The following is a 20,113-nucleotide window of genomic DNA, read 5'->3' as shown; positions in this document are numbered from 1 at the left end:
GCTTTCTTAATTAATTGAGTAAAGGTTGCACACTGAGGACAAAACTCTGCGGACATGAAACGGTCCCCATAGTTTTACTTGCCTGGTTTGCATTTTTCATCCTCCATCATCTCAAATCTTCCTTTCCCTCTTCATTTTTTCCCTCCTCTCATCAGCTGTCCTCTAAAAAAACCCCAAAGCCAACCCCAAAATGCCAACAACAACAAACACCAAAAGCAAAATCCCCCAAAAGTCAAACATCAGAATCCCCAAACCACTCCTCCAACTCCAAACAAAAAAATCCTCTTTTCCACCATCTAAAAACGTAATGCATTTTATACCCATCATTTCTGGTGGTTTTTTTTTTGGGGGGGGGGTTTGTTTGTTTGTTTGTTTGTCTGTTTGGGTTTTTTGTTGGGTTTTTTTTTTGTTTTGTTTTGGTTTGGTTTTTTTGGGATACACACATGTGCAGAAGTTAGTTAACTTTTCCCTTTGTCAGTGTTTGGCACCTTTTGCCTTAAGAAGAGAAACTGTGTTATTTATAATTCATACTAAAGCCATTATATCTAACTTTGTAAACACAGTCCTCTCCATTTTGTCTTTTCAAGCCTCCCCAATGTGCCTTTCAGCAGATCTTCTCTCAAATCCTTCACTTCTTCTCTAGCAGAGGCACGGGAACATTTGATTAGAATAGCCTGGAAATCCTCTCTGACCACGTTTTTCTCAGCTCCTTGTTATTATCTGACTTGTTTCCTGTGCGACAAAGGACTCCCTGAACAAGATAAATACTAAAATCTTAAGTGTCTTCACAAAGGACATAGGTCTGTTAGTCAGTCTTGTGTGGTTAAACAAATGTTCTAAAAAGCCCAAGGCAGACTAAACTTTAAAAATTACCTAGATGCCAGAGATTACAGCTGTGTCTGCAGCCTGGATGTCACAGAGAATACCAAGAGGGAAAAGATAAAAAAACCTAACAATTTGGTTATGTAGATGACATTTCTTTTTTCATAGCTGGGATGACTCAAGGAACAACCACTTTTCTACAGTTCAACTTCCTGGACATAGAAGGGAGATAATTAGTGCAAGCTTTGTTATGCTTTCGCATTTGGTACATTTATCTCAATACCAATGACTTTTGGGAAATTATTTTGATATCAGACTCCTAAGGCAATGATTACATTATTAGTGTCAGAGAAATTCTGATCATCCTCTGACATGATATATTTGCACTTTGAAATCCATTTATGTACATGTAAAATCTAGTTTGTGTCATGGGGAATTTAAAACCTTTCTTTGAAAAAATAGACTCTTTGATGTGTCGGGATGGAAATAGCCTCTTCCGGCTGTCAATTAAGAACCTGTGTTGTGAAAAACTGTTTTTTAGATGGTAGCAGCTCAAACCTAGGTAATTCCTTGGTTAAGGTATTTGCAACCATCAGCCCTTGGCATATACTGCAATATTGGCTGTTTCTGTACTCAGGCAAAAAGAGCCCTTTTGGCCTAAGCATGTTAATGACTGACTGCATCGACTTACTGAAAATGAGAAATCCTGTTTTCAGCCCAGAATTTCTCCAAAACTCTGGAAAGGCTGGATCAGTTTTCTTCAGACATCATTTTGCTTGGGGGACTGATAAAATTTGTTGGGAAGTGGCTGATTGCTGGTGGGTGGGTGGGTGGAGTGGGGGAGGCCAGGCCTTGTGTTTCTGTCCCTCAGCATCCTGAGGCTCCTCAGGGGGAGCCGTCCCATGCTGAGATAGCTGTGGCTGAAACACACTGTAATCTTGTGCTGAAATGTCCTCTATGCTGCCATTGCATCTGTCACGGCTTGAAACTCTCTGCCTTCCTCTGTTGCTTCTCCTGCTCCTCCCAAAAACTCCCTCTTATCACTGGCAAGTCCTTCTCATCCTCAAGCACAGCTCAGACACATTTAGACATCACTCTTGTTTTGTCCATGTTATTAATGCTGATTTTTTCCTGTGATTCATCCCTGCAGAAGCAAACTTGGAACTGAAACTCTTGTTTTTTGCCATCTGTTTACAGCTGCCTAACCTTGACAGAATCATTAACATCAAATCCACGGGTTGTTCCTGTTCCAAGCTTGTGTTTATTTCTCTTTGGGCTAAAAGTATATAGTGGCTGGTGTGAGTTCTCTGTGGAATGCATTTTTATCAGCACCCTGCCTAATGCAAGCACAGACAACATGCAATTTCATTACTTTGTATTTCAGCTTTGAAAACCTCCCAACAAATTAGTGCCTAAAGTTGACTTCATCAAGGAAGATGGGTTTTAGGGGGGAGGATTTGGAGGCATGAGTTCAGAAAGATGAATATTGCAGTTTTGCTTCTGTGAGCTGAAAAATCATGATAATTTCCCTTCATACAGTCTTCAGTTATCAGTTTCTTCCGAACTTAAGTTAGTACAGTCACTTGAAGAACCATTTGTCCTTGCAAGTAAAAATTCCCATCACCACATACAGGCTCAGAAAAGTGATGAAATGTAGGTTCACTGCAGTCCAACATCCAGTCATTTCAACCATCCAGGGTTATACATGAAGATGTTCTCCTGAAATTTCCCAGATTCAACTTAATTCAATCGGTGGAAACCCACAAAGTTTCCAGTTGCAATTACATGCCTTAGATAAGTAATATTCTTGCAGTTTGTGCTGAAATTGGGTAAACAGAACTACCTGAAAGTGAGGTCTCAAGGATGGGTGTACTGGGTAAGCAGAACTACCTGAAAATGAGATTTCAATGACGAGTGTGTGATTTTGCATGCCTTAACAGATGGGTTTTTCTCAAAACTTTGTCCCACAGAAAATCTGTTAGTGTGGATGAGAAGTTCCTGGGTTTGGTGCATTGACCAAATGTGCCTGGTTTGGGTCCATTGACCAAACATGCCTGGTTTTGGTGCGCTGACCAAATGTGGCTGGCTTTGGTGCAGTGGCCAAATGTGGCTGGTTTTGACGCATTGACCAAACATGCCTGGTTTTGGTGCATTGATCAAATGTGCCACATTTTGGTTGATTGATCCAACGTGCCTGGTGTTGGTGCATTGATGGGGATGTGCTTTGTCTATTTGCTGCAGACACGGAGACCTGTGACTATGGCTGGCACAAGTTCCAGGGGCAGTGCTACAAGTACTTTGCGCACCGGCGCACGTGGGACACGGCGGAGCGGGAGTGCCGCCTGCAGGGAGCACACCTGACCAGCATCCTGTCCCACGAGGAGCAGATCTTTGTCAACCGTGCGTACCCACGGTGTTCCTCTGCCTCACATCTTGGGTGCCACAATGCCAGGGAGATCTGAACGTTTCAGGGAGTGCCCAAAGGAGGGGTGTGGAGATGGGGAAGGGTCTAGTCAGGAGCTGAGGTTACTCGGGCAGTTCAGTTGGAGAAGTGGAGACTGAGGTCAGACCTCCTTGTGGTCTCCAACATCCTCTGAGGGGTGTCTCTGATCTCTGCTCCCTGTGACAGGGACAGGACCTGAGGGAATGGCATGAAGTTGTGCCAGGGGAGGTTTATGTAGGATTTCAGGGAAAGGCTCTTCCTCCAGAAGGTGCGGGACACTGCCCAGGCTCCCCAGGGAATGGGCACAGCACCGAGGCTGCGAGAGCTCCAGGAACATTTGGACACTGCTCCCAGGGATGCACAGAGTGGATTGTTGGGGTGTCTGTGCAGGGCCAGGGGTGGGACTGATGATCCCTGTGGGTCCCTTCCAGCTCAGGGTATTCTGTGTCTCTAAACATGAAAGATCACTGAGGGTTCAGAATTGTTGAGATCTCCTCCTCATCACTCAGTTTTTACATCTCCAACTTAAAACATACTTCTAGAATGTTTAAAAGGCACACTTTGTGTTATAAATGCTTACTTTTGCAATTAATACATGTTCTGTATTACTATTAAGTTATTATTTGTTAAATGGAAAATACTTTTTGGGGGAGGGATGAAAACAGGAACTTTTGTTTTGGCATTGAAAGTTTTTGAAACATTTTTTTTTTCTGGAGACTTAAGGTATTTTGTGCATATGACATCAAGCCAATGCCACCACACATCATGTTAGTTAGGCATAAAGAAGTAACCGCTGTGTTGTATTGCAAAATTTAGACAACACTGGTCACAGCCTAACCAAAACTTGAAAAATGTGGATTAGAATATGTGATTTTTTTTCTTTTCTTCCGCTCATATGTTCTCAGGTAGGAAATTAACTCTCTCTGCCTCGGTAGACATCACTGGGACTGAAGAGACAGGGTTGTTTAATACCGTTAGATGAGAATCTGCATTTTTATATGCATCCCAAATTAAAACCAAAAAGCTGAAAAAGAGCCTCTAAACCAGTCATTAGCACAAAGAGCAGAATAATCTTAAGAACAGGATGTCTGATTCATTCTGCATAAAATTATTTTCTTTGGTGAAATCTCTTCCATTTATGGGAAGGTTAATAAAAATACCCTTCTGGTTCCCTAGGTATTGGCCATGACTACCAGTGGATTGGCCTCAATGACAAGATGTTTGAACGTGATTTCCGCTGGACTGATGGTAGCCCACTGGTAAGATGCCTTCGAGCTGAAATCACTGACTCATTTCTTTTTGTGGTGGCTTATTAAATTCCCACTAGCAATGAGGGAAGCTGCATTAAAAAAAAAAATTACCCCTGTCACTAAATATGGATGGAAGCAAACAGCCAGTAAATTCATTTTAGGACACCTGATATTTTGTGGTTCAGCTCTAAGGTCTTGTTATTAGTTCCTGTTATTGTGTGTGTTGGAAGTCTCAAAGGCTGTAAATAGAAATACCCCAAAATGTGAGACTGTGGTAATTTAAGAGTCTCTGCTGGAGCTCGTTTGTGATCTCCTTGCCTTGCGCAAGGCCATGTGTGGCAATTCTCCTCACTCACCAGGATGCATTTTTGGGTGATGATCTGGCATTCAAGTTCTTGCCTTTGCTGGGTCTCTGGGGTGCACAGAGGAGCCTCACAAGTATTTCTAGAGCCTGCTCTGTGTGGCAACTCTGCAGCAGCCATCCTTAGCTGGTTCAGGAGGCCTGTAACCCATAATTCACCCACAAAATTTTAAGATGCTGTTGATACCTCTTGCTGACTTAAAACAAAAAGGAAAATCAGCTGAAGGAGAGGGAAAACATCTTCACCCACCATCAACGAACCTAGATCAAAGAGCTGACGGACACAGGAAATAATCAAACTGTTCCCCATCCAAAATAATCTCTTCTGTAGGAGGAACAGGTAATTTATTTGTTGTTGAGCACCCAGTTAAGAACATTACATTAGGAAAAAGTCCAAACTGATCATTATTCTCCCTTCCAGTTGTGAACTTTTAAATCAGAGAGCATCTGGACACACCTGTTGTTGCTGCAGACCATATGGCTGCAGCTGGTGTAGAAAGACACCTGGTCAAGGCAGCCTTCATTTATTGCCATTTCATATAAATAACCAGACCTTTAAAGTGCTCTGAAATGATTTATAAATGAGACATTTCTTGAGGACATGGCTGTGGGTGGCAGGTGACAGCAAAGAGGGGTAGGAAATGGTGGTGAAACTTTCTGTTGTCTCACAGCATCTGGAGTGGTACCAAGGCACCCATTGGTGATTCCAGATACTAAGTGTAAAATAAGATAAATGCTTATTTATATTCCAAAGACAGAGTTGTTGTGCCACTGATTAATCACTCTGGTCTAATGGAAAGTGTCCCTGCCCATGGTCCCTCCCAATCCAAACCATTTCATGATTCTATGAATTTGAGGAAAATCAAAATTAGAGCTGAGATCCTATTTTTTAAATTCAGGCTACTGACTGAATGGGGCATTATATTTTTACTGTAATTTTCAATTTTATGAAGTTAAGATATTCTAGGAGCAGAGTGGTACCATCTGTCCAACAGATTTCTGTTTTGATTGATCTTTTTTTCCACCTTACTTTTCTTTCATTTTTAACAACTTCCCTCCGTCTCTTCCTTCAGAAACAGTTTAGGTGTCTCTTGAAATCATTTATGTTCATTGCTTCAATACATTTTCCTCATAACTTATTCCATATGGTTTCTGGATTCCATGGTTCTGAGTAGCTGCCTCATTTGTTCCTTTTCCCCTGGCTTTTAACTTACTTCTCATACTTTCTAACCACTCTTGTTGTTACAGTGATTTATTACTTTTCTAGTAAGTAATAGGAATGATAACATAATTAAATATATGCATCCAATCTATTTTCCTAGATGTCCTAAAATTGCAGTGAGTTTAAGTACTATGCAGGTAGAAAATTTTCCTCTTTTATGTGTGTGCAGGTGAGCAGAATTCATGTTGGCTGTAAACGCATTAGCATAATTTGTCATCATAAAAATCAGTATTATTACACCAACATTCAGGTTCTAAATTGAATTTCTGAATTTAGAGATGGCTCTTGCCTATAGCCAAAATTGAAATAACCTTGACGTGTTTTGTGTATCAGGGTGCATCTGTATTCAGCTGTTTCTAAATTTGTTTCCCAACTCTATGCACTCTCCAAAAAAATATTATCTATCTATTATTCTATTCAACACTTCTGCCATGGGGGAAAATTTTTCAGGCTGGCTGGGGATCCCCCTGATATCAGTTTTCTTGGAGATACTATCAGAAAAGTGATTGTGCATCTACAAGTGGTGCACATTCATCTTTATCTTGATACTTCTTTGAATTTTCTCCAGTAACAGCTTGGTTCAATCCAAAAAATCATGCTTGCATGACTTTATGAAGTTCTATGGATTAAAAATAAACCCCTAATAGTTCTGATGTAGACTTAAAAGAAAAAGCAAATTAACAACAACAACATCCGCATCAAGACATGTTGTGGGTGACAAGTTTCTCTTTCGTATGAATTTTCTTTCTGAACCAAAAAAAGCCCCTAGAACAGGGTATTGGGAATGCTTGAAACACAGGCTCCACTACTGGAGATACTGGAAAAGGTTTATACTACTTTGGTACTCATTTCCCACCAACATAAGGAAACCAATAGAAATATCTTTTGCCAGATATTTTATTGGCAATTTTGGGAAAAGGGATAAAATATCTTTTTTTTTTTTCTTTTCTTTTTTTTTTTTCTTTTTTTTTTTTTTTCTTTTTCTTTCTTTGCACCTAAAATGTTTTCCAGCCAATGGATTCAATGGAAGGAAATCATTAATTTTTTGACATTTTTTGTCCCTGACAAGTTGTGTTTTTCCAGACATTTTTAAACTGAGGCCAAGAACCAGCCACCATTAAACATGATATTTAGGCAAAGCATGTTAATGAGAATCTAGAATTAAGGTTCTTACCGGGAAATCTACATTGAATCTAAAGTTGCATTGACAGGCTTTCAGCCCTTCTGAAAAAGTCTGCATAGGTGCCTAATAGTGAATTATGTACAGTCAGACACTTTTGATAAGTTGGAATTCTTCCTTTTTCAACCCTATAGAAAATACTCTCTGTTAACAATTTGTCAAAGCCAGCAGCAGCAGTCAACCTCCCTCTCCCCCCCAAAAAACCACTCTGTATTCCTGTGCACATTATTTTGTGCTTCAACTGGAATTTATGTTCAACTTGGAAAAATAATGCCGGTAAGCAAGTTTTGGAAAAGATGAAGAGTGATCTTGTAAATTCATACTCTGGCTCTCAGAATTCCTGGAGGAAAATGTTGGTATCTTGAATAATGAAGCAAGTACAACCAAATTCAGTGAGAAAGTAAGAAATAATATTTAAATATTTTCAGCCCACATGACTTTTGTCCATATTTCATTGAGTCTGCGGTTTTCCAGAAAAAACCCCAAAATTCTTAGGACAAGAAAAATTATCCTAACAAAATAGAAACAGGCCCACTCCTCAGTCACAATATTGGAGGTTCTGACCCTGAATAGAGAACTTGAAGAGGCTTTTTGATCTACCTCACTGAAATGTCTGATGTATAATTATCTGTGATATTTTGGGGTGGGGGGTTGGCAAGTTTATTTCTTAACTGTAAAGTGGTTTTAATTCGAAACTAGTTAGCAGTTTCCTGCCTTTCAGGCAAAATGGCACAATCTTGTGCAGATAAAGCCGCATCATCTGCTGGTAAAACACACATTTTCAGCTTGTTGTACCCACTGCAACCCAAATACAGGGTTCTTCTGGGCTTGAGAAGAGTAAAATTACTCGAATAAAGTGATTGTGTCCCACCTCTCATGCCCTAAAGTTTAAATGTCTGCTCAGGTGGCACTTTCCATAAAGAAAATGGTTTTCAGGTAACTGCTCTATCATTGCAAGATTTTTTTTTGGCCAGATGAATTTGCTTATATTTGTCTTTCTTTTTTTGAAATTTTCTTTAAAAAACAAATTGGGATCTTCTTGGCTAAAGCCAGAATTTATCTTCAAAGTGCTCCTTGGCTAAGCTTAGGGCACATTGTCCTATAAGCAGAATAAAATGGGCTATAATTACAGTAAGCTCTGGGATCCAGTGACTGCTCACATGTATCTGTTTTTTTTTCTGATTTGCTGTGCTGTGTCTGGATGGCAGGGAGCAATCTTTTCTCATCTACATTGTGTCCTTGCGCTTTTTCTTTTTTTTTTTTTTTTTTTTTTTTTTTTTTTTTTTTTTTTTAAATTAGTCTTATTTATTTATTTTTCTGTTTTTGAAAGAAAGAACTTTTTAGTGGTTCCATTGGCTGGGAGAGGTGGAAATCATGTTGTGGAGCTGATAAGCCACACAGCAAAACAATTTTTTGGGGAAAATAACAACACCTTTTTCATATGAATGGCAAGGAGTTGTTGGACCTTTCCTTTTTATATGAAGGGGAAGGAGTTGTTGGCAGCTGTGTTAGTGCAGCACAAAAAGAGTGTGTCCTTTCAGGAAACCCAGATCCTCACATGTAGGGCAAGTTCAGTGAGAGCTGGAGATGAAGGGCCACTGCCACAAGGCTGGGACTGGGAGCATCCATTGTGTGGATGAGCCGGAAGCTGCAAACTTTGGCAAATCTGCCTGGTCCCTGATTTCAGATAATTTGTCCCGAAAGTAAAGGTGGTGAGAGCAGGCCCTGAGGTGTGTTCAGAGAACTCGCAGCACCCCAGTTCTTTTAGAGCTTTGTTATTCATTACTTCCTGAAAATCAAGCCAATTTCTGTTCAAGATGTTTCAGGTATGATTACATTGATAGATTCAAGAGGCAGGAGAGAATAATATAGTGTTTTTAAAAGCATGTTTTGCTAGCTCTGCTTTTCTTCTGTTCAGGGTAGTTATAGGACTGTTCTGTTTGCTTTAGTGTGGGAGAACATTATCTTCCCTCTGATTTACATTCTACAGTGCAATGAAAATCGCTATATATAGTCTTTATTTACATTTAGAAAATTACAGAATCTAAATTGTTCTTGCACTTTACTCTAGACTTTTCTCCAAGCATTTCTCTAACAGCCAACGACTCTTTTAAGTATGTATCAAGGACAATCTTAATCCCACAATTATCTGCAAGGCTCTAAGCAGTAAAAACAAACACATTTTGGAAAAAACACGGTGATGCAGGAGAAGGAAGCAAGGCCCAAACACTCACACAACTGTGTGAAAAGAGGAGTTTACCTACTTGGATTTTTTCATACTTTAAATGTGATGCAATACAAACCACAGAACAACAAAACTTACGTTATCAGCAGAGGCATTTAATAATTGATCAAAGGGAGAGAGGACACAACAGGACGCTTGAAAATACTCCAGAGAATTCGAATTCAAATAATTCACTTAGCTCTGTGAATGGTAACTTTTACAGATGTAAAGCAAACCCATCCAAACTGGGGGAAAAAGAAAAAAAATCTGGTGTTGCTTTTGGCAGCTCCCCCTTTGTGTTTGCTAAGGACCCTTGTGAGCAGGCACAGCAGACAAGGAGCCCTTTGGAGCTATTCATGTTATGGATTAAGCACATACAGCAACTTGGGGCTGTGCCCAGGGTCCCCCGCCCCACGACAGGGGTTATTCACATCCCCTGGAAAACGCTAGTGATAATTAGTGCTTTGCAGGGCGGTGAGCTCAGTGCCATTACATAAGATTAGTGCTGTAATAAGGAGCTGGCCAGTGTCTGTGGCCAGATTGTCTGTCACTGGGAGAATGCTGCCAGCCAGGAAAGGGATGGGGCATATTGCCACTTTTAAAGCTGTCCAGAGACCCTGCCTTGGTTTTTCTCCACTTCAGCACAGGGGTGCTTATGCTTTGTGCTCTGCAAAGCTGGTTCCTCAGGTTATCAGTGTTAGGTAGCTACATTAAAATAAAAAATTATCAAAACCTAAAAAAAAGAAGGAAAACAATCCAGAAGCTTAATTCTGGCATAAGCAAAGTCCTCTATTTTTCTTCCTTTATTGGTTGGTGAATCAGAAGGCTTTAACTTGAACAAGTCTGTAACTGCACCCCTCTCAGAATGAGTAACTTCATTGAACACACAAACAGAAAAAAAATCCAAAACCTTCAAAAGGCTTGGAGTATTGTACTGAAGGAGCCTGCCACTGAGGGTTAAGTAAAGCAAACAAACTAAAAAAGTGCTGTAGTCAGCTGCAAACAAAAAGCTCATTGTGCCCATATCCCACAGGATCCTTGCAGAAGGAGATTTTAAACCTACCAAATGTTTTGGTTCTGTGCTGCAGTTAGTCATTATGGCCTCTTTTTAAGATGCTCATTTGACCCACGTTTAAATGGAGGAGAACTATATACTCTTATTAATGACAGGTATATTTTTGGTTCAGGATGTCGTAACGAGGGCCTCTTGGACAAAGTGGGGTTTTGTCTTGTTTTTACCAGGGGTCAGCAGTTACTTCAGAGACTTGTTACTGTTGGGCTGAAATAATTTACTCGTTACCCTGGGCTAAAGTTCTTGGACAGCGTCAAACCTGCAGTAATTGTTGACGACAAAGTGCAGGATTTTTTTTTTTTTTTTCTTTTACTTTTTTTCTTTTTCTCCTTTTTTCCCCAGTGGCTCTCCTGGTAGCTGTGCACAAAAAGATTAAATCACACCCCACACCACAGTTTGCATCACGCTGCTAATATATATTCATGTCAAAGTGACTCCAAAACAAACATGAATTACGTCAAACCAGCACTTACCACCCTACTTTCTTTGCCACTCGTTTTTAACATGATTTCTCAGATGCTAAAGTGACTTCTGAGAGCCCATCACACACAGCACACCCTCAAAATTGAACTGTACAGTGTTTGATGAAAGCTACTATTCTGAAAACAAAACATGGTAGTGAGCAGGTGAAAGTCCACAGCTTCATTTAGCTTTGAAAGAGTTAATGAAAGAGTTGTCTTTTCGGAATAATTATAACTTTGGAGCGCTCTGGGCTTTGGAGAAAGTAGACAGCGTCATCTAGTGGGGGTTTCACGGCCATATTCACTGTTTTCTGCTTCTCATGGAAAAAATGGTCATTCTGTTTTAAAAACATCGCACAGCTAGTCGTCTGCTCCACCATACAATCACTGGTTCCCAAAACTATGAGTCTGATGGTGCTTTTATGTTTCAGTTTCGTCAGGTAGCCTTTTTTCCCACTGGTTGAATTTCAATTAATGAGATTTCTTTCCCAAATTATTTCTTTTTGCAGACCTCTTCCTGCTTATTCAATCTGCAATCCCTTCTTGTTGATACCCATAGATGCACATGAATGTATGTTTTCTAGAATCTCTTTTTTTTTTTTTTTTTTTTTTTTTTGCAAACTGCACAGGACTCAAAAAGTTTTCCAATACATTCCATATCTCTGTTACCAAAAAATCCAAACCCTGCAAGTGAAATCTTTTGCAGAAGTACTTAGCAAAGCTCCTCCTGGGAGTTTGTCTTGCTCACAGTGTGACTCAGTCATGGGAAGTGTTGGGTTCCTGCCTGACTCAAACCCTGCCAGTTTCCCAAATTCTGTGCAAATAAAACTCAGATTAGGAGCTGAAGGGAAGGCATTCAACCAGAACCTAAATAAATATCAGGATCACTACATGATTTTTGTGTGTACTTGTGGATTGTCTTCAAATTGATTTGAGTTTCTGCCAGCAAAGATTTATGCACACACTTGGTTGCTCCTTCAGGCAATTATTTTAGCATCTGCCTGAATCCTGCATATGATCTTCCCTGTGATTGTCCCCCTTAAGGCATGACCCATGTCTTTAAATCAAGGTGTGGGCTTAAGGTCTCACTGAATGTAGTTTTTAATCTCCAGAACTCTTTTGGTGAGTTCTGTCAGACTGCTTCCATCTGTAAAATTAAACAGAAAAATCCTTTGCAGGACTGGAGGGAATTTTAGTCTTAAAGAGCTTGCACTATAAGAAAACTTATTGTCTTTCCCATGTAAAAATGCATTTAAATACTAGATGACCTGAATGGAAGTATTTCGTACGTTGCCAAATCTTCACAGAAATCTGGTTGATTTTTTTTCCTATGGAAAAGAAATGCAATCCTGTTTAAACTTTTCAAGTGTGTCCTGTAAGAGCATCAGTGCTGTACAGCAGCATGAGTCACAAATGTGGATTTCCTGGACTGATGCACATGCTCATTGTAACCTCGTGCTGATCTTCTTGAAGTTCAGCCACTGAGTAATTCCAGAGACTCACTGTAAGTGAGATGTAATTTTTACTTAAACTGTCTAATTGTAACAACCCCCACAGTGAGGGACTCATTCAGGGCCTTTCCTGATAAGGATGGCTAAGACTTTGTCTGCTATTGTGTTGAGGGAAAAAAAAAGAAAAAAAGAAAAAAAAAAGAAAAAAAAAAGAAAAAAAAAGTGTATTCCTGTTCTTATCAGAGCTATGGCAGGAGAAGAAAAGGGTGATAGTAAGTTTTGCAATGGTGGTTTCAGCTTAGTGATAAATACCAGGCAGGAAATGTTGTTTCACTTTTAGATGAAATGGCATGGAAAGTCCAGCCAGTCCCTACCTCTTCCATTGTTGTTTTTTCTTTAATTTGCCTCATTAGTCTTGCATTAAGGAGGAATTGGATAGGGAAGTAGCCAGAACGAAAGAAAATAAAAATCACAACTGCAAACTCCAAAAAGTGCCAAGACAGATTTGTAAAGACATCTTATTTAAACATGCTGAAAGCATGTTTCCTTTCCCCAGAAGAAAAAGTCTTAACCTGTAAATCTCAATAGATGTATTTTAAGTAAATTATTTCCTAGATTCAGTCCTGTGCAGAAGATTACTGGCCTTTACACAATACTGAGGTCAAGCAGTAAAGTTTTCTTGGCATCAGTGGTTTTTTCGTTGTGCTTCGTTAAACACAATGCTTGTTGGCTGTTTTGGGATGTAAAATCTGAGTGATTGATCTCAGGCACTTGATGAGCCTTTTGGAGATAAAGGAATGGCTGAAATTTCCACAGGAGCATCTCAAAGCTGAGGTACTCCTTGGATTCACCTGGGTAGTGCAAGCACCTGAAAGAGCTGAGTGGATTACGCATTAATAAGGAAATGAGCCCATCAAGAAAGGCTGCTTATCTGAGAATTTAAATAACAAATCTCCCACGAGGTGGGATCTTGACCATGATGGGAAGATTATGCTCCTTCTGTTTAATTAGCAGCCACCTGAATGAGAATAGGTAGTTACTGGCTAATAAAATTTTCTGCTTTACAGCTCTTGCTATAGTCCTGGTTTTTTAATGTGACAAGTCAGTCTGCCACCCAACACGACGGTGAGTTGATGCAGTGCCATATAAGGAAATCCTCCCCAAAAACGTGGAACTTAATAAAAGGTCTTCATGGGCATTTGAAGCCATCATATCCAAACTCTTACTGTAAGGCAAGAGAATACATTTCCCCTGTTTTGTGGTCTGTGAGTGGCCAGCCAAGTACATTATCTAGTGCCACGTAAGAAGCCTGAAGAGATGAATCCCAGCTCAGCTCCCGCCCTAAGTCATGGACCATCCATACTCTGCAGGAAAATTTTCAGGGCCTTTTAACAGAGAAAGCCAGAACAAAGAAATCCAGTGTGACAGAGAAGGCTTTGATTTCAACAATAAAACCAAAAAAGGACAAGTAAGATGAACTAATTATTACAGTATAATTAAAAGCATAAAGAGTATAAACACCAGTTTTCATCCTGAAATGATGGTCAGGCAGACTCCCCAGGGACCAAATACCAAACTACTGTCCCTGGGGCTAAGTCCTGCAGTCACCTGATTACACAGAGACCTCAGGTTTTTTGAGGAAAAGTTCCCAACCACCGTGCCATGGAGGGTGTTGAGAACTTTGCAGAGTGGGTGGTGCAGTGGTGTCTGCCTGAGCCTGAAGTCTGTGCTTGATCAAGGACAGGTGGTGGTAAATAACACAGAGAATAAAAAATTTCAGCTGATTTTGGTATCAGTTGGACAGGGCTTGGAGCAACTTGGTCTGGTGGAAGGTGTCCCTGCCCATGGCAGGGGGTGGGACTGGATGATTTTAAAAGTTCCTTTCAACCCAGACCATTCTGGGATTCTGTGTTTGCTCTGGACCTCCCTCTCCACAGCCACCTCAGCTGGAGGACAAGTGTGGTCGGACAAACCTCCTCTGAAGTACCTTTTGAGTCTTGTACACAATTTAGATTATATGTCCAGAAAGGTACATTCTAGATGTGCTTTGCATTTTAATACAAAGAAAAATTCATGTTTGTTGTAGTAATGTTGCTTAAAAACCAGAGTAGTGACGGTTTTTAGGTCACTCTGTGCAATCACCCAGTATGAATATTTCTGATAAGGACTAAAAACCTTGCAGCAACTTTTCTTCCATGTATTCACTAAGTATTTGATTCTATTTAGGTTTTGTCTTATGAACAATACAGCTAAGAGCATTGCCAAAGGTTTTTTCCCATTAATTTTTTGCTGATATGGGTTTACTGGAGCTGGTCAGTCACCCAGATCTACACTAGTGAAAGCCAGATTCATGCCTATGCTCATGCAAAGATTTAATTCATAGGAGAAAAGCAAAATATTAGTTTATTTGTCTAGTAGCCTATTCCACTCAGATTATGAGAATCTCCTTGTATCATTGTCCCATTATCAGTGTCTAAATAAGGAACTGAAAAATTACAGAGGGGCTGGGTGGTGACCTAAGAAAGCAATTCAGCAGTCTGGAACTTCCTCTGCTAAGCAATTCTGGCACCAGACTCAGGCAAAATCAGAGCTCCTCAGCCAAAATAAATCTGTGCAATGATGATATCAGATGTGAGGTAACAGCAAGTCATGCTGGAGGATATCAGACATTCTTGAACAAACCACAGGGCCTAGATATAATACTTTGCCACTACACTGCAGCTCTGCCAGTTAAGCAAACACAAATTTTGGAGTCATTTTGGCAAGGCAAGTAAGAGAATATGGAATCTGTGTGTGGAGGGTGGGAGCTGGCAGGCTGCTGAGCACGTCCAGCTCACACACCCCCAGTAGCCACTAAATATCCTTCATTCCCACACTCTCATCCCTATGGAAGCAAGCAGCTCTGCAGTCAGTATCACTTCCACAAGAAACAGCTGCAACGCTTGTTGAAATCTTTCCTTGGTTCTCAGGACACAATTGATGAAACTTTCTGTCACTAACCTTACATTTTTTTTAATTTTTAATTTTTATGTGTATCTAGGCACACATTCTTGAAAGTGAATGGATTCCAGACTTGAGTAAATGAGTTGGTGTGCACTGTAATTTAGGACTGTTAAACACTGAAAAGTTGAGATGGAGTTAATTTAGTTCCAGGTGAAAAGGGGATGTTTTATTAGAGGTAATAAATTCAGTGCAGAACAAATTTATTCAGAATGTGCTGGTTAAATTGCCTAGATAATTAAAACCTATGATGGGTAAGATGACATGTTGTGGGAGAAGGTTAAGTATTTAACTCATTTTCCTTTCATAGTTTGATTCATTGTAAGGTAAATACTACTTGTGTGGGGTATGTTAGCTTTATTTCTAAAACATGTTCACCCAGGCACTGAATAGAGGTTACTTCACAAAGTTAAGAAAATAGAAAGCTAAACTTTTATGTCATTTATATGGCCCAACTCTAGTCAGAAAGATGTAAGCACTGAGAAAAATATAAGCACTGTGTCATATATAAATATGACACATAAATATAGAAACTGTGTCATTTTGCCCATACATGGGGCTAGCTGCCTGGTTAACGTCTAGCATTTATGTGAATTCCAGTTCTTACAGATATCTATTTTTATCGTTCCTTAAATTCGTCCGGGAATGACACAACAAAAATCCCAGAGAAAATGATTAGGAGTGGTTTCCAAATATTCTCTCTTTTCTTGACATAACATTATGCAAATCTCAGATTCCTGTGTTTTGTTTGGGAACTAGGTGAGGGACTATCCCACCTCTGCTGGCTGCCAGGACTGGAGGCTGTATGTCCCCTGACAAGAAGTGCTGCATGAGTTTCAGTCAGTCTGACAAAAGTGTTGCTACTTTTCCTTCTGATTGATTATAAAAACAGACTGGATCCTTCCGAATTTTTCTCCAAAAATGACATTGTGCTGGTATTTCACAGCCATTTGAAGGATCTTTTGTCAGTTAGTTTGTTTTGCACATACCAAAACCCGTATTTCTACTTCTAAAAGTAGTGTGCTTTGAAGAAGCACTTTCTGCTTTTATACATATATTTTCATAGATGTTTGAGGCTGATTTTTCAACAGAGGGCAGCATTTGAATCACCATTTCTAAAGCTGAGAGGCTGCTGACTGGGCTCAGTCTGCCACCTAGCATTTTTAGTGGAAACACCAATCTCTGGTGGTTTTTTGGGGCCACATTCTGATCCTTTCACTTATGCTGCAACTAATTCTGCATGTCATCCTGTGGAATGACTTCATTAACTGAATGAAGTCATCCAATGTTATAAATAACCCAACTCTGACAAGTTAGTCTGTAATTTCTCACTTAGTAGTTGTGCACTAATGAGGGTCATGGGCTATTTACTCTATTTTCTCGCATTATACTTCATGACATTTATGTAGGAAAGAGTGTTTTCGACACACTTAGGATCTGGTTTTCCTTGTGTCTCTTTGTTTTGTTCACCTGATATCAGTTTACAGTACTTGAGAAGTTAGAGTAGAATATTTTTCCCCTTGAGATAACCTTTAATATAGTGGGAGGATATAAATCTACCTTTGTTTAGCCCATGCCAGCTGCCTGAATTAAACAGTTGAGATTGCTTTTCACCACAGGTGATATCATGTACTCCTTTGTTAATGTAAATATTCTCCAGCACTGGGAATGATGGCTTTGCTTCTCTTTTCTGCAGCAATATGAGAACTGGAGACCAAACCAGCCAGACAGCTTCTTTTCTGCTGGAGAAGACTGTGTTGTTATAATCTGGCATGAGAACGGGCAGTGGAATGATGTCCCATGCAATTATCACCTTACTTATACTTGCAAGAAAGGAACAGGTACAAACTTTGCAGTGACAAAAGCATAATTTGCAAAATTGCCATTCAATACTTTTTACCATACTTTTTCTTGGACCTTGATGGATCCATCAGTTTTCAGTCCTTTTGAACATCCTGTCATTGAGGATGACATAAACGGTCCTGGAAAAAAGGACTTTTTTCCTTAAATGCTTGTAATAACTTCAGTGGTTTTCTGGTTTCTCAAAAACAACCTCTTTGTATGAGTATGCCAACTTTTTGTCTTCAATTTACATTTAGAATTTAAACCTGACCATAGTATCTGCCATTTTCCAATTTCCATCACTATTGTTTATGGTTTACAAGACTGGAGGTCTACAGGGCAGACTGATCCTTGTCTGGATGTTCCTCTTGGCAGTCCAGCTGAGGTCTGTCTCCTTCCCTTAGCCAGGCCTCAAGACTCCAGTCCCATTTCAAACTGGGCTCATAAACTGAAGTTTTGGGTGATGCTCTCTCTTCCTTCCAGTGGCTTGTGGCCAACCTCCTGTAGTGGAAAATGCAAAGACCTTCGGGAAGATGAAGCCTCGTTATGAGATCAACTCCCTCATCAGATACCACTGCAAGGATGGTTTCATCCAGCGCCACATCCCGACCATCCGCTGCCAGGGGAATGGACGATGGGATATGCCCAAAATTACTTGCATGAATCGTGAGTTCTCTGAAAGCGAACCAGTGACAAACAGAAACAGCGGGCTAATTTAGTATTAATAAGTAATGGATGTGTATTTTAAGAGAGGAGCAAATCTGTCAGGGCAGATTATGGCAAACCCAAAGCCTCCAAAACTAATGGAAATTTTCGTCTTCTGTTTCTACTGATGACTTAGAGTGGCTATCTAGGACAGAGGCTAGACAAGACTGAGAGAATAAAGTAGGTATTTATTAAAGGCCTTCAATAGATTCACCTTGGGCAGTCAGAAGCCTCCCAGAGGCTACACCCAAGATGGACGTTGGTCATGAGTTTTTCAGACCGTAAGTTTGGTCCGTTTATATATCGGGTTAATCCTCTAACTACAGCTTCAAGTAGTGAAATCATTTACCCCCAGTTTGCTCCCCACTAATTCACTTCTGTTTATACTTTTTGAGGCCTGAAACTGTAGGGTATCCATGAATCTCAGGCCTAGCAGAGTTATTTTGTCTGAACAAAATGTAAAGACAGTTCACTAACACTTTATGTGGAGTTTAGAGACGTATACCAATGCAGTAGAGGATTTGAAAAATATGAAGGCTAAAATCCTAAGGCATCATTACAGAAGGCATTAAGATTATTTTAAAATTAGAAAATCATGGAATCAACAGGTTCCAAATAATGTTAATGGTTCTTTCTGCAACTGTGTGTATGCCTGTAACACTGCCACAGCTCCAGTTAATCATTTATTAACTCTCTAATTGGCCAAAAGTAGAGGCAACTGTGTTGTGAAGTGTAGCCTTTCAAAAACAAATTTCCATTTTTTTTCCTTCTTTCCTCCCTTCTCTCTGCAGCCTCCACATACCAAAGGACTTACTCTAAGAAATACTTCTACAAACACTCCTCAGCAGGCAAGGGGACATCGTTAAACTCATCCAAGCACTATCACCGCTGGATCAGGACGTGGCAGGACTCGAGGCGCTGAGAGCTAAATGGTGAATTGGGGATTTCCACCATTTCAGCCAAAGTCATAACTTTCTGTGCCTTTTTCTATCACTTATAGGAGTATTATCGAATCGTTTTGAAACTATGGACTGCAGTATTCACGACGCGTTTTGCAAAAAAAAGGAAAAAATAAAAATTACGGTGTTTATCAGAAAATTTAAGAAATAAATAAAAAAGAGGAGAAGTGCTTATGGGGATAAAAGGAAACCATTTCCAGCCTAAAAGGATTATTAGTTTTCTATATGCCATCGGTGTGGACCATTTTATGATATGTACCAGCCTTCTGCAATATTTAAACAGCTCAATTTTAGCACCAATGAAAATGTAAATAAGATGATTTTAATGTTGTTTGACTGTGTGTTGTTTTTTAAAATCCTGTATATAAAATGAAAAGTCACACTAATTTCAGGCATATTTATGGTTAGAACGGCCTTAGAGGTCTTCAGTCTTTTATGACGTTGTTTCTGTGTTGTTTACCTAGGCTGGAAATGGTTGAAATAAAGACTTCACTGACTGAAATTTGCAATTATCAGGTGAAGATAAACACACAAGTGACATGATTTTTTTTTTTTTTTTTTTTTTTTTTTTTTTTTTTTTTTAGATAGGAACTGTGCCAATTCCCACCCAAGGTACGGTTTGTGTCCCATGAAATGAAAAGTTTAGACAGAGCACATAAAAGTGGCACAAAGAATCAGCTATGGACTGCAATATGGAACATTTTTTTGCTCTCCATTCCAGCTTCAGCACACCTGAGAAAGGTCTGCGTGGAGGAGTTGTGTATGACAAGGAGAGCCAGTAAAATTCCAAGTGCTAATACATTGACTTTATCAACCAGGGCCACTTTTTTTTTTTAAAAAAAAAAAAAAAAAAAGGAAAAAATTACTTTCATGATATTAGCCACAAGGTCTATATTACAGGTCTCTGCATTCTAAAATGGAGGTAGACCTGGTGTTTGGGGGATTTTTTTTTTTTTTAGAAAACAAACAAAAATCAAAAAAGTAAATAATTTTGTATATATAACCATTTTTTAATCTTTTTATAAAGTAATGAATGTTTGTGTATGAATGCTGCAGCTGTGAAGCGTACATAAATAAATGAAGTAAGCCATACTGATTTAATTTATTGGATGTTATTTTAC

General features: G+C 39.6%; 1 protein-coding gene across 1 annotated transcript in view; it reads left to right on the top strand.

Moving 5' to 3' along the window:
- VCAN (versican) overlaps positions 1 to 19,568 on the top strand; it is a 97,874-nt gene extending 78,306 nt beyond the window's left edge. Inside the window, exons 12-16 of the mRNA XM_066181937.1 lie at positions 3,064 to 3,222; positions 4,442 to 4,524; positions 17,183 to 17,327; positions 17,812 to 17,994; positions 18,825 to 19,568. Of these exons, the coding sequence (XP_066038034.1) occupies positions 3,064 to 3,222; positions 4,442 to 4,524; positions 17,183 to 17,327; positions 17,812 to 17,994; positions 18,825 to 18,955 (701 nt within the window). The 3' untranslated portion in view covers positions 18,956 to 19,568. The remainder of the gene's footprint in view (positions 1 to 3,063; positions 3,223 to 4,441; positions 4,525 to 17,182; positions 17,328 to 17,811; positions 17,995 to 18,824) is intronic.
- The last annotated feature ends 545 nt before the right edge of the window (positions 19,569 to 20,113 follow it).

The sequence above is a fragment of the Chamaea fasciata genome, unplaced genomic scaffold (assembly GCF_029207755.1).
Source record: "Chamaea fasciata isolate MVZ Bird 193981 ecotype frontalis unplaced genomic scaffold, bChaFas1.0.hap1 SCAF_4, whole genome shotgun sequence".
Lineage (NCBI taxonomy): Eukaryota > Metazoa > Chordata > Aves > Passeriformes > Sylviidae > Chamaea > Chamaea fasciata.
The sequence above is the reverse complement of the archived record's forward strand: the minus strand, read 5'-3'. Positions and strand labels throughout refer to the sequence as shown.